The sequence below is a fragment of the Oncorhynchus gorbuscha genome, unplaced genomic scaffold, assembly GCF_021184085.1.
Source record: "Oncorhynchus gorbuscha isolate QuinsamMale2020 ecotype Even-year unplaced genomic scaffold, OgorEven_v1.0 Un_scaffold_1685, whole genome shotgun sequence".
Classification (NCBI taxonomy): domain Eukaryota; kingdom Metazoa; phylum Chordata; class Actinopteri; order Salmoniformes; family Salmonidae; genus Oncorhynchus; species Oncorhynchus gorbuscha.
In genome coordinates this window covers 95,001-119,371 of record NW_025744856.1, presented here as the reverse complement: position 1 = coordinate 119,371, position 24,371 = coordinate 95,001, and the positions used below count along the sequence as shown (strand labels likewise).

At 44.4% G+C, this 24,371-nt stretch overlaps 1 protein-coding gene across 1 annotated transcript; it reads right to left on the bottom strand.

Moving 5' to 3' along the window:
- Window positions 1–118: 118 nt before the first annotated feature.
- Window positions 119–15,961, bottom strand: LOC124017153 (roquin-2-like; the record flags this gene model as incomplete). Its single annotated transcript, XM_046332547.1, has 6 exons — window positions 15,827–15,961; window positions 13,265–13,587; window positions 12,569–12,686; window positions 8,228–8,461; window positions 3,240–3,415; window positions 119–319 (listed from the first exon to the last, which is right to left on the bottom strand). Coding segments are annotated over exons 2-6 (960 nt in total), but the record flags the coding sequence as incomplete, so codon positions are not given.
- Window positions 15,962–24,371: the final 8,410 nt, after the last annotated feature.

The window sequence follows — 24,371 nt, the reverse complement described above, 5'->3', positions numbered from 1 at the left end:
GGTTATTACTGCATTGTCAGAACTAGAAGCACAAGCATTTCGCTACACTCGCATTAACATCTGCTAACCATGTGTATGTGACAAATAAAATTTGATTTGATTTGATTTGACAGCAAACCTTGTCGATGATAGACTGCATGTGTGACTTGTGGATGAGGTCTCCATAGAGCAGAGAGGACCACTGTTCAGGGGAGATACGGAGCCCCGCCTCCATGGCGATGTGTACGATCTGGGCATCATGCTCGCGACGCAGCGCCTCGTACGCACGGAACTCCTCCTTTAGCTGCATCAACGACGAGTCCTCGTCACGCTTGGTCACCTGGGAGGGAGGGAGGGAGGGAGGGAGGGAGGGAGGGAGGGAGGAGGATAGGAGGTAGGGTGGAGGGAAAGGAGGTGAGGGGGTGCGAGAGGAGGAGTGGAGGATGGGAGGTAGGGGGGGCGAGGGAGGGAGAGGATGTAGGGGGGAGGGTTGGGACATACAGTACAGTTAGAAACCTACACCCAATAAACCAAACAAATTCACATGATCTACAGTAACCCAGTGATCTACAGTAACCCAGTGATCTACAGTAACCCAGTGATCTACAGTAACCCAGTGATCTACAGTAACCCAGTGATCTACAGTAACCCAGTGACCTGCAGTAACCCAGTGATCTACAGTAACCCAGTGACCTGCAGTAACCCAGTGACCTACAGTAACCCAGTGACCTGCAGTAACCCAGTGACCTACAGTAACCCAGTGATCTACAGTAACCCAGTGATCTACAGTAACCCAGTGACCTGCAGTAACCCAGTGATCTACAGTAACTCAGTGATCTACAGTAACCCAGTGATCTACAGTAACCCAGTGATCTACAGTAACCCAGTGATCTACAGTAACCCAGTGACCTGCAGTAACCCAGTGATCTACAGTAACCCAGTGATCTACAGTAACCCAGTGATCTACAGTAACCCAGTGACCTGCAGTAACCCAGTGATCTACAGTAACCCAGTGATCTACAGTAACCCAGTGATCTACAGTAACCCAGTGACCTGCAGTAACCCAGTGATCTACAGTAACCCAGTGATCTACAGTAACCCAGTGATCTACAGTAACCCAGTGATCTACAGTAACCCAGTGATCTACAGTAACCCAGTGACCTGCAGTAACCCAGTGACCTACAGTAACCCAGTGATCTACAGTAACCCAGTGATCTACAGTAACCCAGTGATCTACAGTAACCCAGTGATCTACAGTAACCCAGTGATCTACAGTAACCCAGTGACCTGCAGTAACCCAGTGATCTACAGTAACCCAGTGACCTGCAGTAACCCAGTGACCTACAGTAACCCAGTGACCTGCAGTAACCCAGTGATCTACAGTAACCCAGTGACCTACAGTAACCCAGTGACCTACAGTAACCCAGTGACCTGCAGTAACCCAGTGACCTGCAGTAACCCAGTGACCTACAGTAACCCAGTGACCTGCAGTAACCCAGTGACCTACAGTAACCCAGTGACCTGCAGTAACCCAGTGACCTGCAGTAACCCAGTGACCTACAGTAACCCAGTGACCTACAGTAACCCAGTGACCTGCAGTAACCCAGTGACCTGCAGTAACCCAGTGACCTACAGTAACCCAGTGACCTGCAGTAACCCAGTGACCTGCAGTAACCCAGTGACCTACAGTAACCCAGTGACCTGCAGTAACCCAGTGACCTGCAGTAACCCAGTGACCTGCAGTAACCCAGTGATCTACAGTAACCCAGTGATCTACAGTAACCCAGTGACCTACAGTAACCCAGTGATCTACAGTAACCCAGTGATCTACAGTAACCCAGTGATCTACAGTAACCCAGTGACCTGCAGTAACCCAGTGATCTACAGTAACTCAGTGATCTACAGTAACCCAGTGATCTACAGTAACCCAGTGATCTACAGTAACCCAGTGATCTACAGTAACCCAGTGACCTGCAGTAACCCAGTGACCTACAGTAACCCAGTGATCTACAGTAACCCAGTGATCTACAGTAACCCAGTGACCTGCAGTAACCCAGTGATCTACAGTAACCCAGTGATCTACAGTAACCCAGTGATCTACAGTAACCCAGTGATCTACAGTAACCCAATGACCTATAGTAACCCAGTGACCTACAGTAACCCAGTGATCTACAGTAACCCAGTGATCTACAGATCAGGTGTGAGAAACAGAGTTCCCCCACTCAGAATCGGCCCTATGAGTAATTATCATAATACACCAGGCCAGTCCCTCTGTGACTGTCCCTCTGTGACTGTCCCTCTGTGACTGTCCCTCTGTGACTGTGCCTCTGTAACTGTGCCTCTGTAACTGTGCCTCTGTAACTGTGCCTCTGTGACTGTGACTCTGTGACTGTGACTCTGTGACTGTGACTCTGTGACTGTGACTCTGTGACCGACTGGGCAACTGGGGAAAATATAGAACAGTGTTTCACCCTGGGTAAATGGTTGGCATTGCAGTCCTGCCAACCATGCCAACCATGCTTACAGGCTGGAGGACTCAACAACAAGGCTATCTCTCACTTGCACACACGAGTGCACACACGCATACACACATGCACACGAACTTATGCACACACACAAACACACACACTTCCCCACTAGCAGACCGTTTCTATCACTGGAAGTTTTCAGAGGAGTGAGCAGAAAGAGGACCATTTTGAGTCGTTTCATGTGGAACATGTTTCCAATGACAGCTACAGTAATGTGTCATAATTGGCCATATAAATCTAAACTAGAGATGTGAATTTGAAATCTCCCAGAGAGATTCCGGAACACATGGTAAGTGACAAGAGGAAGCGTTCTCCACTCCTGGGCATGATGAGTGCCAGAGGCAGAAGGTGGCACCACTTCAGAGTGCATCAGTAATCATGACTGGTGGTATGGTACAGTATGGTGCCTAGTTATGTCTCTGGCACTTTTTAAATGCTTTTTTAGCACTTTGATAAAACCATATTTTCTATCATCATTATATTAAACCACGACAGCCTGAAGGCTACAAGGTTATGGAGACCAGTGATGTGTATGAGTTTGTGGTGTGTGTGTGTGTGTGCGTGTGCATGTGTACTTGTGCGTATGTATGTGTATTTGCATGCCTACGTGCATCATAAGTGCATTTGGGAGCATACAATACAATATGCAGTACAATATACAATACAATATACCAATACAATATGCAGTACAATATACAATACAATATACCAATACAGTAGAATAGGTCTCACCTTAAAGCAGGAGGCCCTGTAGAGTAGCTGAACCACATGTCCTATGGAGGTTTTGGAGGCCTGAGGGAACCGAGCCTCCAGCTTCTGGACCACAAAAAGGACAAGAACTTTCCTGGACAGAGCTGAGCCGTCCTCTAGCGCCAACAGTACCAGCTTCAGAGCATCCTCCTGCGTGGCTGTATCAGACAACACACACAACTGTCATCATGTAGCTACAGTACATACTGCATAGCACATATGAAGTTCTGCTAGTACATATCAGTGGCCTTATGTTCCAAAGGGGATGAAGAGGATTAATTAAGGAATTATTTAAGTACTAGTACATACTGCATAGTACTTATGAAGTACTACTAGTACATATCAGTGGCCTTATGTTCCGAAACTAATGTTTTGAGCTTTTCCATCAGAGCAACATATGACGTCCTTCCAACACCAGTTAATCTTCACCAATGGTATGGTGAAGATCCGGACTGTGCCCTCTGTTCCATGCCAGCCAACCTCAGGCACATTCTCACAGGCTGTAAAACAAGCCTCGCCCAAGGACGCTACACTTGGCGTCACAACCAAGTCCTTAAAAACCTTGCGTCCGCCCTGGAGGACAAGCGAGCTGCCACCAACTCCCTACCACCCACAGCAGCATCACACTCCTTACGGACAAACTTTGTCCGCGAAGGGGCTAAACCACCGAAGAGCGGCTCTACACCATTAGAGCGAGACCAGCTGTGCTTGGCCCGCGACTGGAAAATGCTAGCTGACATTGGCCGGCAACTTGTGTTTCCTCCGGAGATCGCAACCACCACCCTAAGACCTGACATGGTGCTCTGGTCCCGTTCACTCAATAAGGTCTTCATCATTGAGCTCACAGTACCCTGGGAAAACTCAGTAGATGAGGCTTATGAGCGAAAACATCTGCGCTATGCTGATCTAGCTGCCGAAGCACGGCATCATGGCTGGAACACAGAAGTCCGACCAGTGGAGGTGGGCTGCAGAGGTTTTGTGGCAACATCTACAACCAGACTGCTTAGAGACCTGGGAATTAAGGGCCAGAGCCAGCGTTCGGCAATCAAAGCTGTATCAGAGGCGGCAGAAGGCAGCAGTCAGTGGCTCTGGATGAAGAGGAAAGACCCCAGCTGGGCCCCGAAGTGAGAGGGCCAGGAGGTATGCGGTCAACAATGATTGACTCAGGGAGGAGGACGCCCCTGCCATGCATAGTCCCATGGGATGTTTGCTATCAACAACAAGGCAACTCCTATGACTAATTGGGAATGGGACGCAAGCGTAGGATTGATCACCCTGTCGCTGGCCGCCTTTGAGGAGGGTGTATAGTGTGAAAGGCCGAAACACCCTAGGAACCAAAGGTACACTACTGACGATGCGCTCCCCAAATTTCACCACGCTCACTGTTCATTAACTCTTGGAAGTGCTTGCACAAAGGATAGTAACATCTCATCCTGTGTTCTTGGAATCTGAATCATAAGTACTAGTACATAGTACATAGTATCTGATATTAATATGCTGTATTATTGATATTATTGATATGCTTTATTTATGTATTATTATCAAATCAAATAAGCATCCGCCTAATACAACCTTACTGTGAAATGCTGAATACAAGCCCTTAACCAACAGGTGTAGACCTTACTGTGAAATGCTGAATACAAGCCCTTAATCAACAGGTGTAGACCTTACTGTGAAATGCTGAATACAAGCCCTTAACCAACAGGTGTAGACCTTACTGTGAAATGCTGAATACAAGCCCTTAATCAACAGGTGTAGACCTTACTGTGAAATGCTGAATACAAGCCCTTAACCAACAGGTGTAGACCTTACTGTGAAATGCTGACTTACAAGCCCTTAACCAACAGGTGTAGACCTTACTGTGAAATGCTGAATACAAGCCCTTAATCAACAGGTGTAGACCTTACTGTGAAATGCTGAATACAAGCCCTTAACCAACAGGTGTAGACCGTACTGTGAAATGCTGAATACAAGCCCTTAACCAACAGGTGTAGACCTTACTGTGAAATGCTGAATACAAGCCCTTAATCAACAGGTGTAGACCTTACTGTGAAATGCTGAATACAAGCCCTTAACCAACAGGTGTAGACCGTACTGTGAAATGCTGAATACAAGCCCTTAACCAACAGGTGTAGACCTTACTGTGAAATGCTGAATACAAGCCCTTAACCAACAGGTGTAGACCGTACTGTGAAATGCTGAATACAAGCCCTTAACCAACAGGTGTAGACCTTACTGTGAAATGCTGACTTACAAGCCCTTAACCAACAGTGCAGTTCTAAGAAATTAGAGTAAAGATAATATTTACTAAGTAAACTAAAGTAAAAAATTAACTAAAAAGTAACACAATAAATTAACAATAACAAGGCTGTTTAGAGGGGATACCGGTACCGAGTCAATGTGCTGGGTATAGGTTAGTTGAGGTAATTTGTACATTTAGGTAGGGGTAAAGTGACTATGCATAGATAATAAACAGCGAGTAGCAGCAGTGTAAAAACAAAGGGGGGGAGGGGGCAATGCAAATTGACCGGATGGCCATTTGATTAAGTGTTCTTATGGTTTATGGTCTTATGGTTTGAGGGTAGAAGCTGTTAAGGAGCCTTTTGGACCTAGACTTGGCGCTCAGGTACAGCTTGCCGTGCGATAGCAGAGAGAACAGTCTTTTTGACTTGTGTGACTGGAGTCTCTGACAATGTTTTGGGCCTTTCTCTGACACCACCTTGTTTAGCAGTTTCCATACCAGGCGGTGATGTAACGGGTCAGGATGCTCTCGATGGTGCAGCTGTAGAACATTTTGAGGATCTGAGGACCTATGCCAAATCTTTTCAGTCTCCTGAGGGGGAAAAGGTGATGTCGTGCCCTCTTCACAACTGTCTTGGTGCGTTTGCACCATCATAGTTTGTTGGTGATGTGGACATCAAGGAAATTTAAACCCGCACCACTACAGCCCCGTTGATGTGAATGGGGGTGTGTCCGGCCCTCCTTTTCCTCGACCCGCACCACTACAGCCCCCGTCGATGTGAATGGGGGTGTGTCCGGCCCTCCTTTTCCTCGACCCGCACCACTACAGCCCCGTCGATGTGAATGGGGGTGTGTCCGGCCCTCCTTTTCCTCGACCCGCACCACTACAGCCCCGTAGATGTGAATGGGGGTGTGTCCGGCCCTCCTTTTCCTCGACCCGCACCACTACAGCCCCGTCGATGTGAATGGGGGTGTGTTCGGCCCTCCTTTTCCTCGACCCGCACCACTCCAGCCTCGTTGATGTGAATGGGGGTGTGTCCGGCCCTCCTTTTCCTCGACCCGCACCACTACAGCCCCGTAGATGTGAATGGGGGTGTGTTCGGCCCTCCTTTTCCTCGACCCGCACCACTACAGCCCCGTTGATGTGAATGGGGGTGTGTTCGACCCTCCTTTTCCTCGACCCCCACCACTACAGCCCCGTAGATGTGAATGGGGGTGTGTTCGGCCCTCCTTTTCCTCGACCCGCACCACTACAGCCCCGTCGATGTGAATGGGGGTGTGTCCGGCCCTCCTTTTCCTCGACCCGCACCACTACAGCCCCTTCGATGTGAATGGGGGTGTGTTCGGCCCTCCTTTTCCTCGACCCGCACCACTACAGCCCCGTCGATGTGAATGGGGGTGTGTTCGGCCCTCCTTTTCCACGACCCGCACCACTACAGCCCCGTTGATGTGAATGGGGGTGTGTCCGGCCCTCCTTTTCCTCGACCCGCACCACTACAGCCCCGTAGATGTGAATGGGGGTGTGTCCGGCCCTCCTTTTCCTCGACCCGCACCACTACAGCCCCGTCGATGTGAATGGGGATGTGTTCGGCCCTCCTTTTCCTCGACCCGCACCACTACAGCCCCGTCGATGTGAATGGGGGTGTGTTCGGCCCTCCTTTTCCTCGACCCGCACCACTACAGCCCCGTCGATGTGAATGGGGGTGTGTTCGGCCCTCCTTTTCCTCGACCCCCACCACTACAGCCCCGTCGATGTGAATGGGGGTGTGTTCGGCCCTCCTTTTCCTCGACCCGCACCACTACAGCCCCGTTGATGTGAATGGGGGTGTGTTCGGCCATCCTTTTCCTGTAATCCACGGTCAGCTCCTTTTTCTTGCTAACGTTATAAGACACTACCAGGTCTCTGACCTCCTTCGTATAGGCTGTCTCGTCATTGTCAGTGTTCAGGCCTACCACCGTTGTGTCGTCAGCAAACTTAATGATTGTGTTGGAGTCGTGCGTAGCCACGCAGTCGTGAATGAACAGGGAGTACAATAGGGGACCAAGCATGCACACCTGAGGGGCCCCCTTGTTGAGAATCAGCGTGGTATATGTGTTGTTGCCTACCCTTACCACCTGCGGGTGGCTGGTCAGGAAGTCCAGGATCCAGTTGCAGAGGGAGGTGTTTATGCAAATAGGAGTGGATTTAGGGTTTCCGGGATGATTGTGTTGATGTGAGCCATTCAAAGCACTTCATGGCTACAGACGTGAGTGCTACAGGGTGGTAGTCATTTAGGGAGGTTATGCTTTGTGGTTTATGTTGTAAATGTGTCTGAAACTTTGTGTGCTGCTATTTTAGCCAGGTCTCTCTTGTAGAAGAGATTGTTCATCTCAATGAGGCTAACCTGATCAAATAAATAAATGACATAATATGTATTAGTACATATCTGGCATTTCATCATATATTTTTGTTTTTTACAGCAAGAGGGAATCCTATCACACTGTAGGACATGATACAGTGTTGTACTGGTGTCCTCAGACTGGAACCCCCTCGCTCAGGATCTGCCCTATGAGTAATCATTATAAGACACCATAGTGCTGCAGCATCATATAACAGAGTAGAGAGGGAGGATAGGACACAGAGAGAAAAGCATGCTGAAGATGTGATTGACAGGTGTATTATCCTATCACCACTGACTAGGTCCAGTACATCATATGACTGACAGGTGTATCATCCAATCACCACTCACCAGGCCCCAGGAACTGGCATCCCCGTGCTCTGACGGCGGCCCACAGGTTAGCAGAGAGCTGCTGTGGGTTCTGGTGCTGCAGGATGAGCTCTGTGACGGTACGTTCCCCTAGCGACCTGCCCGCCCGCACCGCCCGCAACCGCCCCTCCTCCTCCACCAGCTGACAGTTGACGAGTGTCACCAGCTTCCTCTGCATGGGCCGACTGAGTACGCTCGGACTGAGGGTCACCACACCTGGATTGCGGAGAGGAAGGGGTCAAACGTCGGAAGACGGCATCAGAAACATAAATACTGAAATACAGAAACACAGACACATGAACAGAAACACAGACACAGTAACAGAAACACAGACACACGAACAGAAACACAGACACACGAACAGAAACACAGACACAGTAACAGAAACACAGACACAGTAACAGAAACACAGACACAGTAACAGAAACACAGACACACGAACAGAAACACAGACACAGTAACAGAAACACAGACACACGAACAGAAACACAGACACACGAACAGAAACACAGACACAGACACACGAACAGAAACACAGACACAGTAACAGAAACACAGACACAGTAACAGAAACACAGACACAGTAACAGAAACACAGACACACGAACAGAAACACAGACACACGAACAGAAACACAGACACAGTAACAGAAACACAGACACAGTAACAGAAACACAGACACAGTAACAGAAACACAGACACAGTAACAGAAACACAGACACAGTAACAGAAACACAGACACACGAACAGAAACACAGACACACGAACAGAAACACAGACACACGAACAGAAACACAGACACACGAACAGAAACACAGACACACGAACAGAAACACAGTAACAGAAACACAGTAACAGAAACACAGACACAGTAACAGAAACACAGACACAGTAACAGAAACACAGACACACGAACAGAAACACAGACACACGAACAGAAACACAGACACACGAACAGAAACACAGACACACGAACAGAAACACAGTAACAGAAACACAGACACAGTAACAGAAACACAGACACACGAACAGAAACACAGACACAGACACACGAACAGAAACACAGACACAGTAACAGAAACACAGACACACGAACAGAAACACAGTAACAGAAACACAGACACAGGAACAGAAACACAGACACAGTAACAGAAACACAGACACAGGAACAGAAACACAGACACAGTAACAGAAACACAGACACAGTAACAGAAACACAGACACAGTAACAGAAACACAGACACAGTAACAGAAACACAGACACACGAACAGAAACACAGACACAGTAACAGAAACACAGACACAGTAACAGAAACACAGACACACGAACAGAAACACAGACACACGAACAGAAACACAGACACAGTAACAGAAACACAGACACAGTAACAGAAACACAGACACAGTAACAGAAACACAGACACAGTAACAGAAACACAGACACAGTAACAGAAACACAGACACAGTAACAGAAACACAGACACACGAACAGAAACACAGACACACAAACAGAAACACAGACACACGAACAGAAACACAGTAACAGAAACACAGACACAGTAACAGAAACACAGACACACGAACAGAAACACAGTAACAGAAACACAGACACACGAACAGAAACACAGTAACAGAAACACAGACACAGTAACAGAAACACAGACACAGTAACAGAAACACAGACACATGAACAGAAACACAGACACAGGAACAGAAACACAGACACAGGAACAGAAACACAGACACAGTAACAGAAACACAGACACAGTAACAGAAACACAGACACGGGAACAGAAACACAGACACAGTAACAGAAACACAGACACAGTAACAGAAACACAGACACAGTAACAGAAACACAGACACAGGAACAGAAACACAGACACAGTAACAGAAACACAGACACACGAACAGAAACACAGTAACAGAAACACAGACACAGTAACAGAAACACAGACACAGTAACAGAAACACAGACACAGTAACAGAAACACAGACACAGGAACAGAAACACAGACACAGGAACAGAAACACAGACACAGTAACAGAAACACAGACACACGAACAGAAACACAGACACAGTAACAGAAACACAGACACAGTAACAGAAACACAGACACAGTAACAGAAACACAGGAACAGAAACACAGACACAGTAACAGAAACACAGACACACGAACAGAAACACAGACACAGTAACAGAAACACAGACACAGTAACAGAAACACAGACACAGGAACAGAAACACAGACACAGTAACAGAAACACAGACACACGAACAGAAACACAGTAACAGAAACACAGACACAGTAACAGAAACACACACACAGGAACAGAAACACACACACAGGAACAGAAACACACACACAGGAACAGAAACACAGACACAGTAACAGAAACACACACACAGGAACAGAAACACAGACACAGGAACAGAAACACAGACACAGTAACAGAAACACAGACACAGTAACAGAAACACAGACACAGGAACAGAAACACAGACACAGTAACAGAAACACAGACACAGGAACAGAAACACAGACACAGTAACAGAAACACACACACAGGAACAGAAACACAGACACAGGAACAGAAACACAGACACAGTAACAGAAACACAGACACAGGAACAGAAACACAGACACAGGAACAGAAACACAGACACAGGAACAGAAACACAGACACAGGAACAGAAACACAGACACAGGAACAGAAACACAGACACAGTAACAGAAACACAGACACAGGAACAGAAACACAGACACAGGAACAGAAACACAGACACAGTAACAGAAACACAGACACAGGAACAGAAACACAGACACAGGAACAGAAACACAGACACAGTAACAGAAACACAGACACAGTAACAGAAACACAGACACAGTAACAGAAACATAGACACAGTAACAGAAACACAGACACAGTAACAGAAACACAGACACAGTAACAGAAACACAGACACAGTAACAGAAACACAGACACAGTAACAGAAACACAGACACAGTAACAGAAACACAGACACAGTAACAGAAACACAGACACACTGATATACTAATACAGAGACAATTTCCCAAACTCTGGTATTGTTTACCAGAACTAAAATGTAATCATGGTCTAAAACAAAAGTGCATTTATGTAGTCTGCTAGTGCTGCCCACAGTAGAAAACCCCTCTCATCCTCTAATAAATGTCCCATAGCAGGACAAAGTGCTGACGAAAGTGTCTTAAAACCCTTTATTAGAGTGGGTCTATTAAAGACCAGGGATGGATGACCACTGTCCCCTCTCCAATTCTGTGATCACCACAAAAACAGTTGACAAAGCTGCCGAGGGATTGAACTGCATTCTCAGCTTTCCAGGTGAATTAACCCAATAAACGGAGCACTGCTCCTCAGATATGGGCTTTTAAAAGCACTGATGGGAAAACAGGACTCAAGGTTTACTGCCCGTCTCACAGCGGTTTATGGGTCCTGGGAGAAGGATTTTTCATCCTCCACCATGCAATTATCAAATCAAATTGGATTTGTAACATGCACTGAATACAACAGGTGTAGACCTTAACGTGAAATGTTTACTTACAAGCCCTTAACCAACCGTGTAGTTTTAAGAAAATAAATAAACTAAAGTATTCGCTACAGATGATCTACTCTGCAATATACTGTTATTCTGAGAATGAGGTATAATGAAATGTGCCCTTTGAAATGACATGCAGGGTAAAGTCATGTTGTTCGTTTAACTTCTTCACATTTCGTAAATATACTTTTGTCTTGTCATCTAATTGAAGGACTCCTTTAAATTAAACGAATTTAACTCAAACTACTTTCGGCACAGCTCATTACATTTCCTATTGATGTAATGTGGGGTTTCAGGCTTTGTGTTGGTGTGGGGGGCCCAAGTTCCGTATGGCCTTACAGAGCGCATGGGCTTCCTGGTTCTAGCTGCTTCTACATGCTCTGACGCAAACGTTCCCACCACATTAAGCTCAGACCCTGAGAATAACAGGAAATACTGTGTTTCTCTAACCTAACCTAACCTAACCTAACCTCAACTGCACACACACACACACACACACACACACACACACACACACACACACACACACACACACACACACACACACACACACACACACACACACACACACACACACACACACACACACACTCACACACATGTACACTGCTCTGACCTCAGTGTCCCCTCAGAAGGAAAAAAAACACTGTGCTGAACACAGGGTCAGCAGCAGAGAGCACCTCTCTGTCTGGAAACACACACACACACACAGATGCATTTAGCACCAAATCTCTGTGTTCTGGTACCTTTTCCTCCACTGATGGGTTTGAGATAGAGAGCCAGCTCCTCCACACACACCCTGCACACCTCATAGTGCCCTACCTCCACAGCACTGCTCAGAGTCACAGCCTGGGACTCCACAGCCTGGGAACACACAACATCATTATCATGACACTCATCATCATAATCAGTATTATCATCACAATAATCACTCTCATCATTGGTATCATCATTATAATCATTATCACCATCATCAGTATAATCATCATCAGTATCATCAGCTTCACAGTCATCATCATTATCATCACTCTCATAATCATCATCGGTATCATCACTATAATCATTATCACCATCATCAGTATCATCATCTTCACAATCATCATCATTATCGCCATCATTGTCATCACAGTCATCAGTATCATCATCATCATCAATATCATCATTATCATCAGTATCATCAATATCATCATCAGTATCATTATTATCTTCACAATCATCATCATTATCTTCACAATCATCATCAGTATCATCACAATCATTATAATTATCATCACAATCATCATCATCACAATATTCAGTATCATCATCATCAGTATCATCATAATTTTCACAATCATCATCATTACCATCACAATCATTATCATTACCATCACAATCATTATCAGCATTAGCATAACTATCATCATCAGAAGAACCACAACAACAAGACATGCTGTGCCCACCTGAGCTCCCACCAGCTGTAGCAGGGCACTGTTGACTGGCAGGAGGTCGATGTCAGTGTTGATGGCTGTCTGGTCGAACGGACAGGCCTTGCGGTGCAGCTTGTGGAGACAGGTCTTACACACAGTGTGCGAGCAGCCCAGACTGATGGGCTTGTGGCCGCTGCTGTCGAACTCGTTGTAGCAGATGGGGCAGGAGAGGAACTCTGTCCACTGGGCCGCCTGCACTGGCATCCTGCTGCCTGTCCTCCCTGCTGTCACCTCTGGAGGGCGCTGTCTTGCTCAGGGGGATCACATGCCGCCACGCCCCGACTGCTCACTGACAACTGGTATAGAAGAAGAAAGAAAGTGGGTTAGAGTGCAGGTCAGCGTCCAGACTGGTCATCGCCAGAGAGATCCTGCACTCAATTGCTCCTCCATTGAGCAAGCTTTTTAGTCTTGGGCTGGGCTTTTAATGTGTCTGGGAAACTGGCCTGTTGAGTTTCAGTGTCGTTTTTTGTATTTCGTTGCCTTGAAAATACAAAAAGGTGCCAACTGCCCAGGTGCAATGCTCCATAAATCTGTCGCCTAGTGGCTATAGACGTTGTAGCTGTTTCACAATCACAATCTTGGAAAATAATGTAGAGCGGTGAGCGGCAATCTCTCAACGCTTTCTTTCTTTCCCTCAATCTCACTCTCTTCTACACCTCTCTCATCCAGTGCCCACAATCCTCTGTAACACAGGTGGTTTGCTGAACCACACTCTCATGATGAGTAACCTCGTCTTGAGACCTGAAGACTTGTGTTAACTGCCTGATCTAATGCATAGGCTTTAGCTCAGCTAAAGAGAACACCTGCGCCACGAAATTAGAACCTCAGTTGATCACACACCCACAACCCCACCCATTCTGCTGCATATCCACCCTCTCTCTGATGCCTTCCCTGCCCTTACATCATGCCTCCTCCTGGGCAAGCAGGTGGAGAGGCCTCCCTTGGCTGGCTAAAGACCATGGAGGTGCTCTACCATGGCATGATCCTATCAGTCTGATTTACACACTGACTGAGTACCAGGCCAGATTTACACCCCTCTCTCTCTATCTGACTCGCTCCCTGTCTCTCTCTGTCTCTCTCTCTCTCTGTCTCTGTCTCTTTGTCTCTCTGTCTCTCTCTTTCTCTCTCTGTCTCTCTCTCTCTCTCTCTCTCTCTCTCTCTGTCTCTCTCGCTCTCTTTTTCTCTCTCTGTCTCTCTCTATAAACTCAGCTACAGGGCACAGGATTATAAATCCTCTGAGTTAAACCCAAGACAGCAACAGGATCAGTATGGGCACACAGAAGGAGACAGGGATTTAACCAGAATCTGTCTTTATATGGCAAACTCCTTTAAGTCCAGGAAGCAGCCGTTTAACTTGCCATTAAGCAGCGTTTCAAGCTTAATAATGTCTAAATACGTAAGTTACTCACCAAATATGGAGTTTCGATTATCAGCTATAGTCAATTACTGCTGTCACAGCCGGTATGCAAGGTCTAAATAAAAATGTACATGCAACCGAAAAAATGCCTCTACGGCAACATCCTTTGTATTGTAGATTTGTAGGCACTAAGGTTAGTGCTGTTCGGGATCCTTGGGACGTGAACGATTGAAGGTGCCGAATAGACCTTTTTATTTTCGACCTTTTATGGAAGTACATACCGGCCGTGACGTCAGTAAATAATTGTTCACCTTGAAAAGCAGTGAATGGCAAGTTGAATGGCTGCTTCATGGGCTTAAAGGAGATTTGCCATATCAACGTCTCCCGTAAAGCTAGATTCTGGTTCAGACAGAGATAGAGAGAATATGCTCATACAGCCAGTTGTAGCCAAATGGATAAGGATAATTGCTGCAGACGATCTGGCCAATAAGCCAGTCTGTGCAAGGCTTTAATTTAGACCATGGGGTTCTGTACGATGCAGGAAAAGCACCCGGGAGCCACGGCTGCACCGACAGACCGGCAACTGCTGGGTGGAACCAACTGCTCCATCATCACCCCTCACCCAATGCATGGCATGAGGAAGTTGCCTCAGGCAGGCCCAGAGACGGCTCTACCAGGCTAGACCTGTACTATCTTACTGTAATGCGGAGTTCAGTTATGCAACAAAGGAACACACTACTGTTCACAATCAATCATTGTGCAGAGAGAGGGAGACACCATCCACCGTGAACCCAAGGACAGGTAAGTGTGTGTGTGTGTGTGTGTGTGTGTGTGTGTGTGTGTGTGTGTGTGTGTGTGTGTGTGTGTGTGTGTGTGTGTGTGTGTGTGTGTGTGTGTGTGTGTGTGTGTGTGTGTGTGTGTGTGTGTGTGTGTGTGTGTGTGTGTGTGTGTGTGTGTGTGTGTGTGTGTGTGTGTGTGTGTGTGTGTGCGAACATTCTTGACTGGCTGTGTCCATCATTAACTAGAAAATGCCATTATGTAGTAATAACAACAATTAACTCAACTCACGAATCTCACCCAACTAGATAATGAAATATTGCATAAAGTATATGCATGCCTACAATTCTATCTACTAAAATATCAAGCAGGTCAAGCTTTTTTCCAACTAAATTACGCACCATCCAAGTGGCCCAGGGCGCGCGGTGTCCACATTGCCTCTCCCGCGTGAACAACTCCATGCTGATCTTGCGCGTCATGTTTCCGCGAGTGCTCAGTCACTGGCTCGCGGACTAAAGTGAAAACGCATGTAAAGGCTATCGGGGGGACGTTTTGGAGAGCTGAAGTTAGATTTGATGACGCGCCGAAGCCTCTGGGCGGGGAAATGGTAAATACAATTTGAACCACAGTGAGTGATTCAGTGTCTCGTTGAAACCACATGTTCCTGACTGTAAGATACAGCGACATATCCTGTTGGTCGGGGCGCCCCAGATCATGGAAAACATCTCCCCAGGAAGGATTAGGCGGCTGCCTAGGGTGGCAGATTGACGAGGCATTTTCTGAGATAAATTGACCAAGACGCACCTCGAACAACAACACATAAAACCTCACATAATTCTGCCTAAAAACTATGACAATTTCTCTCAACCAGTGGCGTGTGGGCTTTTTATGTGAGCGCCCGTTGATAAGCAAATACTTTGTCAAAGGCAGGGGCGCAAAACAGTTTGCTTGTCCAATCCCAGCGCGCCTCTCCATGGTGCTGTTGGAGAGACGCATCTCTGCAGCGATCCACCATCGTTCCTTCAAAAAATCTAACATAAATCACGTAGTAGATATACGATATGGTAGAAATAGTATGTGGCATTTTCTGTAGCAGGTTTCTCCGATCAAATGGACGAACCTAAATAGTGCTCAAACAAGTAAAAAACGTGCTGTCATGTTATAAACAACATATCCTAAAAACGGTACAAGTCAAAGTAACATGGGCAATATGGAATGGACAATCACAACTATTGTCCAGGAGTTTCATCCCATTATTATGATCAGTGGCTTCAAGTTTGAATAGTTCATTTATGACATAGAGTACATTTTATTGATATAGCTGATCGTAGCGAAAAATAAAATACTTCTCTATTTCCCGCTGTGTAAACACATTGCAAATAGGCTCGCGATAACTCCTGATAGAGTTGGGTAGCTGATATTCAGAGTTTAAAATAGTCAAATTGATTAGTCACAGCAAACATGACTTATAAAGTCAATGCAATGGCCTGTTTTACAAAAAATGGGCCTACCACATGGATGGCCGACATGGTAGGCTACACCCCAGTAAGCATGAGCCGACCTCTTTTGGATGTATTTTTTTAAATCCTGTACTGACAACGTTTTTTGGTGTTTTACTTACCACATTGATGGGCATCATAAAATTCAATTTCAGACAACATGGTAAGCTACACCCCAGTAAGCACAGGCCGATGCCTTTTGGGCCTCTCTTTTTGGTGCAGTTCCAGACTTGCCTTGATTTCCACATCCACAGTCTATGTTTGGTTCCGATTTTGTCCGGTCTTGACCAGCCTTGATTTGGCCAAAACATAGACATTTATAAATTACTTATTTTCAACTTTAATTCAGAACCAAAAATGGGCTTGATTTCAACACAGGAAAAATATATATTTTTAACATCCAGAAAATACATATTTTTAAACGTCCAGAAAATGAGCCTTTTCACCTTTCATTCACAACCTAAATGGAACCTAACTTCAACTTCTGGAAAATACGTATTTTAGATGTCTTTTAGACGTCTTTTCAACGTCATTTTGCTTACTTATTCTAGTTTTGCGGGAGGCAGTGTTCGTCAGTCTCGCCTAAAGTGGCAGATAGGCAAAGATCGGCCCTGATCTCCTCGTGATATAGAATCTTATACAGTAACCGATGTGATAAACTATATATAAACAAGAGGAAATGGCATGCTCATCATCTTGTGACTACTGTGGGTGAGAAAAGGGGATATTTGTCCTCACACACACACACACACACACACACACACACACAGTCTTCCACCAGCAGATAATTTACATTTAACATGTGGCTATACCCGTTTGGCTCTACACATTTGGCTGTCCTCAAACATACTGTATGCCCCAGTCAGTCCTCACATGGCCCCATAGAGTTCCCTGTTGGCTCATAGTTCCCTATGTGCCTCAACAGAACAGCAGGTGTTCTAGAACCTAAAGGACTGCCTGGCATTCTAAATGGATCATCAGTGAGTCTGCTGATGGACAGGCCCTCATGTTAGTCGGTCCTCCTCCCCCTTTGGGCAGGGGTAGAACCTGAATCCATGTAATGTGAGGAGGTTAGCTCCAGTAGTAGGGCTGTTTTATAAGTGTGTGTGTGTGTGTGTGTGTGTGTGTGTGTGTGTGTGTGTGTGTGTGTGTGTGTGTGTGTGTGTGTGTGTGTGTGTGTGTGTGTGTGTGTGTGTGTGTGTGTGTGTGTGTGTGTGTGTGTGTGTGTGTGTGTGTGTGTGTGTGTGTGTGTGTGTGTGTGTGTGTGTGTGTGTGTGTGTGTGTAAAGTGCTGTTTAGGACCGTTCCATTATTGAATGAGGAATGGAGGAGAGGAGAGAGGGGGAATATTGGGCCTCTCTTTCTCCATCCTCTGAACAAGGTTTCTGCTACTTCTAGAGCCATACTACAACCAGCGAAAACTTAAGATTCCAGTATGGCAAGCAGAGACAGTGACAGTATACAGAGACAGAGACAGTATACAGAGACAGAGACAGTATACAGAGACAGAGACAGTATACAGAGACAGAGACAGTATACAGAGACAGACAGTATACAGAGACAGAGACAGTATACAGAGACAGAGACAGTATACAGAGACAGACAGTATACAGAGACAGAGACAGTATACAGAGACAGAGACAGTATACAGAGACAGACAGTATACAGAGACAGAGACAGTATACAGAGACAGAGACAGTATACAGAGACAGACAGTATACAGAGACAGAGACAGTATACAGAGACAGAGACAGTATACAGAGACAGAGACAGTATACAGAGACAGACAGTATACAGAGACAGTGACAGTATACAGAGACAGTGACAGTATACAGAGACAGAGACAGTATACAGAGACAGACAGTATACAGAGACAGAGACAGTATACAGAGACAGAGACAGTATACAGAGACAGACAGTATACAGAGACAGAGACAGTATACAGAGACAGACAGTATACAGAGACAGAGACAGTATACAGAGACAGAGACAGTATACAGAGACAGACAGTATACAGAGACAGAGACAGTATACAGAGACAGAGACAGTATACAGAGACAGAGACAGTATACAGAGACAGACAGTATACAGAGACAGTGACAGTATACAGAGACAGTGACAGTATACAGAGACAGTGACAGTATACAGAGACAGACAGTATACAGAGACAGAGACAGTATACAGAGACAGAGACAGAGACAGAGACAGTATACAGAGACAGAGACAGTATACAGAGACAGACAGTATACAGAGACAGTATACAGAGACAGAGACAGTATACAGAGACAGAGACAGTATACAGAGACAGACAGTATACAGAGACAGAGACAGTATACAGAGACAGAGACAGTATACAGAGACAGAGACAGTATACAGAGACAGTATACAGAGACAGACACAGTATACAGAGACAGACACAGTATACAGAGACAGAGACAGTATACAGAGACAGAGACAGTATACAGAGACAGACAGTATACAGAGACAGTGACAGTATACAGAGACAGTGACAGTATACAGAGACAGTGACAGTATACAGAGACAGAGACAGTATACAGAGACAGAGACAGTATACAGAGACAGAGACAGTATACAGAGACAGTATGGGCTCAATAACTAGGTTATTATAGGAAGGCTACAATCATGACACAGTAACAACTGATGAATTACTGAATGCTAGAAACATTCGGAATGCACTGCACTTTATCTTGCATTAGATTGTACTGTTAGACAAATAAGATTAGCAAGCAGAGACAGTGAGAAGGTCAATTCGATAGGTGAATGTCATTATAGCGCCAAAACCCGCTCAGAGCATTGTGTCTGTAGGTCCTATCGCATCCCCTGTTTGTATTTTGTAGTGTTCACGTTTATCGTCGTTATTAAACATGATGAACACTAACCACGCTGCGCTTTGGTCCTCTCCTTCGTCCACAGAAGAAAGCCGTTACATGAGGTCCTTTCAAAACAAACTGTTTGTAGGAAAAACAACAAAACAAGCTTGTTTCCTCTTCCTGGTTTCAAAAATAACAAAAGTGTTTATTTCCTGTTTTTGTTTATCAGTTTGGATTTCTATTCTGAGGTCAACATTTTACAATGTAATTAGTAGAGTGACTTTCAAACATAATCCATATGTCACGGTTAATATTAGAATATTAATTTAACCATTTGTTATTCTCATTTGGGAACAGAATAACTGCAGTCCTCTATAAACACAACTATAAGTGCAACTTTACATTTGTAGGCCTTGTGATATTAGGCCTGGGGCACATTATATGCTGTATATCAGACTGTATTCATTTTGATTTATGAAGGCCTTTTCAGAGTGTATTCAGCCTGACATCAGTACCTTGGCGGTGGTTGGGTGACACCGGCACATCACCCGTGAGAGATCTGACTGTACACGGAAGTAGGTGCAACAGTCATTATTGGAGCCTGCATTTTGTTAGGGAACTTCGGTGGACAGCCAGTTTGTGTAACATTGTCTAACATTAATCTGTTGATGCCTCTGTGCAAATAGCCTGATTGAATAATAGCTCTATTTCCAATAGATGAAGATGCAATTGTTTATATGGTCTTTTTCTCATGCCAGTTATCGGTTGTGGATTTTGACTTCATGATGATAACACTGGGCTGCACTTTTGATGCATAAATATGAATTCCTCTGAAGAAAATGCTAAGTCACCAATATTTCCAAAATAAATAGCATTTACTACATGATTCCACATCCAAATTGTACAGCCATTCGCCTAGCGTTTTAGTAGCATGTAACACAAACAAATCGTAAATGGACAACCAGCTAAAAGTCGCGCCTCTTTCTGTCACTTACCTTAGGCACTGTAACGGAGTACTACAATGATCATCTTTTTATCGTCCAAGAGAACAAACGGGAAAAAAACATCAGCAGCTGTTGCAATGGAACAGCTGTAATCAACTGAATGATATAGATCCCGCATTGAAAACTATCATTTCAGCCCATCAAATGACAGTTATCTGCTCCAATTTCTATATTCATTCCCAACCTACGCGACTTGCTCGCTCAGGTAGCCTACCCTCCCTTGGTTTGACAACTAGGGACAACGATCGTGTGTATTGTATCACTCCGCTTCCCGATTTTGAACTGCGTGCCGGTAGCAGGCGCGTCTTGATCAGCAGGAGAGTGTTTCGTGTTAAAACGAGCGGAACAAAATAATATATATTGAACATTTACCTCGAAACCTTGTTTATTATGGTTGTGCGTATGTGGTACTATTTTCATATTATGGGCAAGGATAAAGACGTAAAGGGGCAAAAGCCGGAACAAGCCGCTTTTCGAGGCGTGGACCGCATCGTTTTTAAAGAGACAGGGGATGCGATAGGACCTACAGACACAATGCTCTGAGCGGGTTTTGGCGCTATAATGACATTCACCTATCGAATTGACCTTCTCACTGTCTCTGCTTGCTAATCTTATTTGTCTAACAGTACAATCTAATGCAAGATAAAGTGCAGTGCATTCCGAATGTTTCTAGCATTCAGTAATTCATCAGTTGTTACTGTGTCATGATTGTAGCCTTCCTATAATAACCTAGTTATTGAGCCCATACTGTCTCTGTCTCTGTATACTGTCTCTGTCTCTGTATACTGTCTCTGTATACTGTCTCTGTCTCTGTATACTGTCTCTGTCTCTGTATACTGTCTCTGTCTCTGTATACTGTCTCTGTCTCTGTATACTGTCTCTGTCTCTGTATACTGTCTCTGTCTCTGTATACTGTCACTGTCTCTGTATACTGTCTCTGTCTCTGTATACTGTCTCTGTCTCTGTATACTGTCTCTGTCTCTGTATACTGTCTCTGTATACTGTCTCTGTCTCTGTATACTGTCACTGTCTCTGTATACTGTCTCTGTCTCTGTATACTGTCTCTGTCTCTGTATACTGTCTCTGTCTCTGTATACTGTCTCTGTCTCTGTATACTGTCTCTGTCTCTGTATACTGTCTCTGTCTCTGTATACTGTCACTGTCTCTGTATACTGTCTCTGTCTCTGTATACTGTCTCTGTCTCTGTATACTGTCTCTGTCTCTGTATACTGTCACTGTCTCTGTATACTGTCTCTGTCTCTGTATACTGTCTCTGTCTCTGTATACTGTCACTGTCTCTGTATACTGTCACTGTCTCTGCTTGCCATACTGGAATCTTAAGTTTTCGCTGGTTGTAGTATGGCTCTAGAAGTAGCAGAAACCTTGTTCAGAGGATGGAGAAAGAGAGGCCCAATATTCCCCCTCTCTCCTCTCCTCCATTCCTCATTCAATAATGGAACGGTCCTAAACAGCACTTTACACACACACACACACACACACACACACACACACACACACACACACACACACACACACACACACACACACACACACACACACACACACACACACACACACACACACACACACACACACACACACACACACACACACACACACACACACACACACACACACACACAACTCCCTTTTACAGTCGCTCTGTGTCCCTCTCAGTACTCCGGGGGGACCATGGGAGAATTGTTGGTTTGCACTGAGCTGAGTGAGGCTGACATTTATCCAGCAAAGGGATAAAAGAGAAAGAGGAGAGAGTGACTGAGAGAGATTAAGGAGGGGAGAGATTGAAAGGAAACCCTCTCAGACATGCAGGAGTATCCACTCAGACAGTGTAGATGCTCAGTGATGACTCAGGTTATATACTGGGGCTCAGTGAAGTACACAGATGACTCAGATTATATACTGGGGCTCAGTGTGGTACACAGATGACTCAGATTATATACTGGGGCTCAGTGAGGTACACAGATGACTCAGATTATATACTGGGGCTCAGTGAGGTACACAGATGACTCAGGTTATATACTGGAGCATACCACCACCTGATACTTAGTGAGGTACACAGATGACTCAGGTTATGTACTGGGGCTCAGTGAGGTACACAGATGATTCAGGTTATATACTGGGGCTCAGTGTGGTACACAGATGACTCAGGTTATATACTGGGGCATACCACTGCTTCCCTCACTCTACATCTCTTACCCATGCAGAACACATAGCCCTACAGACCAACACACAGAAACACCAACATATTGTAGAGCACTCATTTACGCAAATAATATATTGATTAATACATTCCATTCCCACACACACCAACACATTCCATGATTACGTGTTCTTGGAGAATGACTGTCTACAAGTAAACTCTTTATTCCAAGTGAAATGTCAGAAAGATGAAATTCACATCATCCCATACTGCAGGTGCCACCTTGCGGCCATCTATAAAAGTCTACAACGCAGTATGCAGTTCAAATCTACAACCATGACAAGAGAACTGCTGATTTAAACAGACACACATTTAATCAATGAGACATTATGCAATATTCATATGAAAAGAGACAGCTAATGTTACATTTGCAAAGTTACCTAAAATTAGCAATGTCTGATTTGTCAATCAGCATAAAACTACCTCATTATTTTCAGGTGCTTCACAAGTCAAGTAGTAAAACCAATACATCATCTTAATAACATCATCTTAACAACATCATCTTAATAACATCATCTTAACAACATCATCTTAATAACATCATCTTAATAACATCTTAATAACATCATCATCTTAACAACATCATCCTAACAACATCTTAATAACATCATCTTAACAACATCATCTTAACAATATCATCTTAATAACATCATCTTAATAACATCATCTTAACAACATCATCTTAATAACATCATCTTAATAACATCATCTTAATAACATCATCGTAATAACATCATCTTAATAACATCATCTTAATAACATCATCTTAACAACATCATCTTAATAACATCATCTTAATAACATCATCTTAATAACACCATCTTAACAACATCATCTTAATAACATCATCTTAATAACATCATCGTAATAACATCATCTTAATAACATCATCTTAACAACATCATCTTAATAACATCATCTTAATAACATCATCTTAACAACATCATCTTAATAACATCATCTTAATAACATCATCGTAATAACATCATCTTAATAACATCATCTTAATAACATCATCGTAATAACATCATCTTAATAACATCATCTTAACAACATCATCTTAACAACATCATCTTAATAACATCATCTTAATAACATCATCGTAATAACATCATCTTAATAACATCATCTTAATAACATCATCTTAATAACATCATCTTAACAACATCATCTTAATAACATCATCTTAATAACATCATCTTAATAACATCATCGTAATAACATCATCTTAATAACATCATCTTAATAACATCATCTTAATAACATCATCTTAACAACATCATCTTAATAACATCATCTTAATAACATCATCTTAATAACACCATCTTAACAACATCATCTTAATAACAACATCATCTTAATAACATCATCGTAATAACATCATCTTAATAA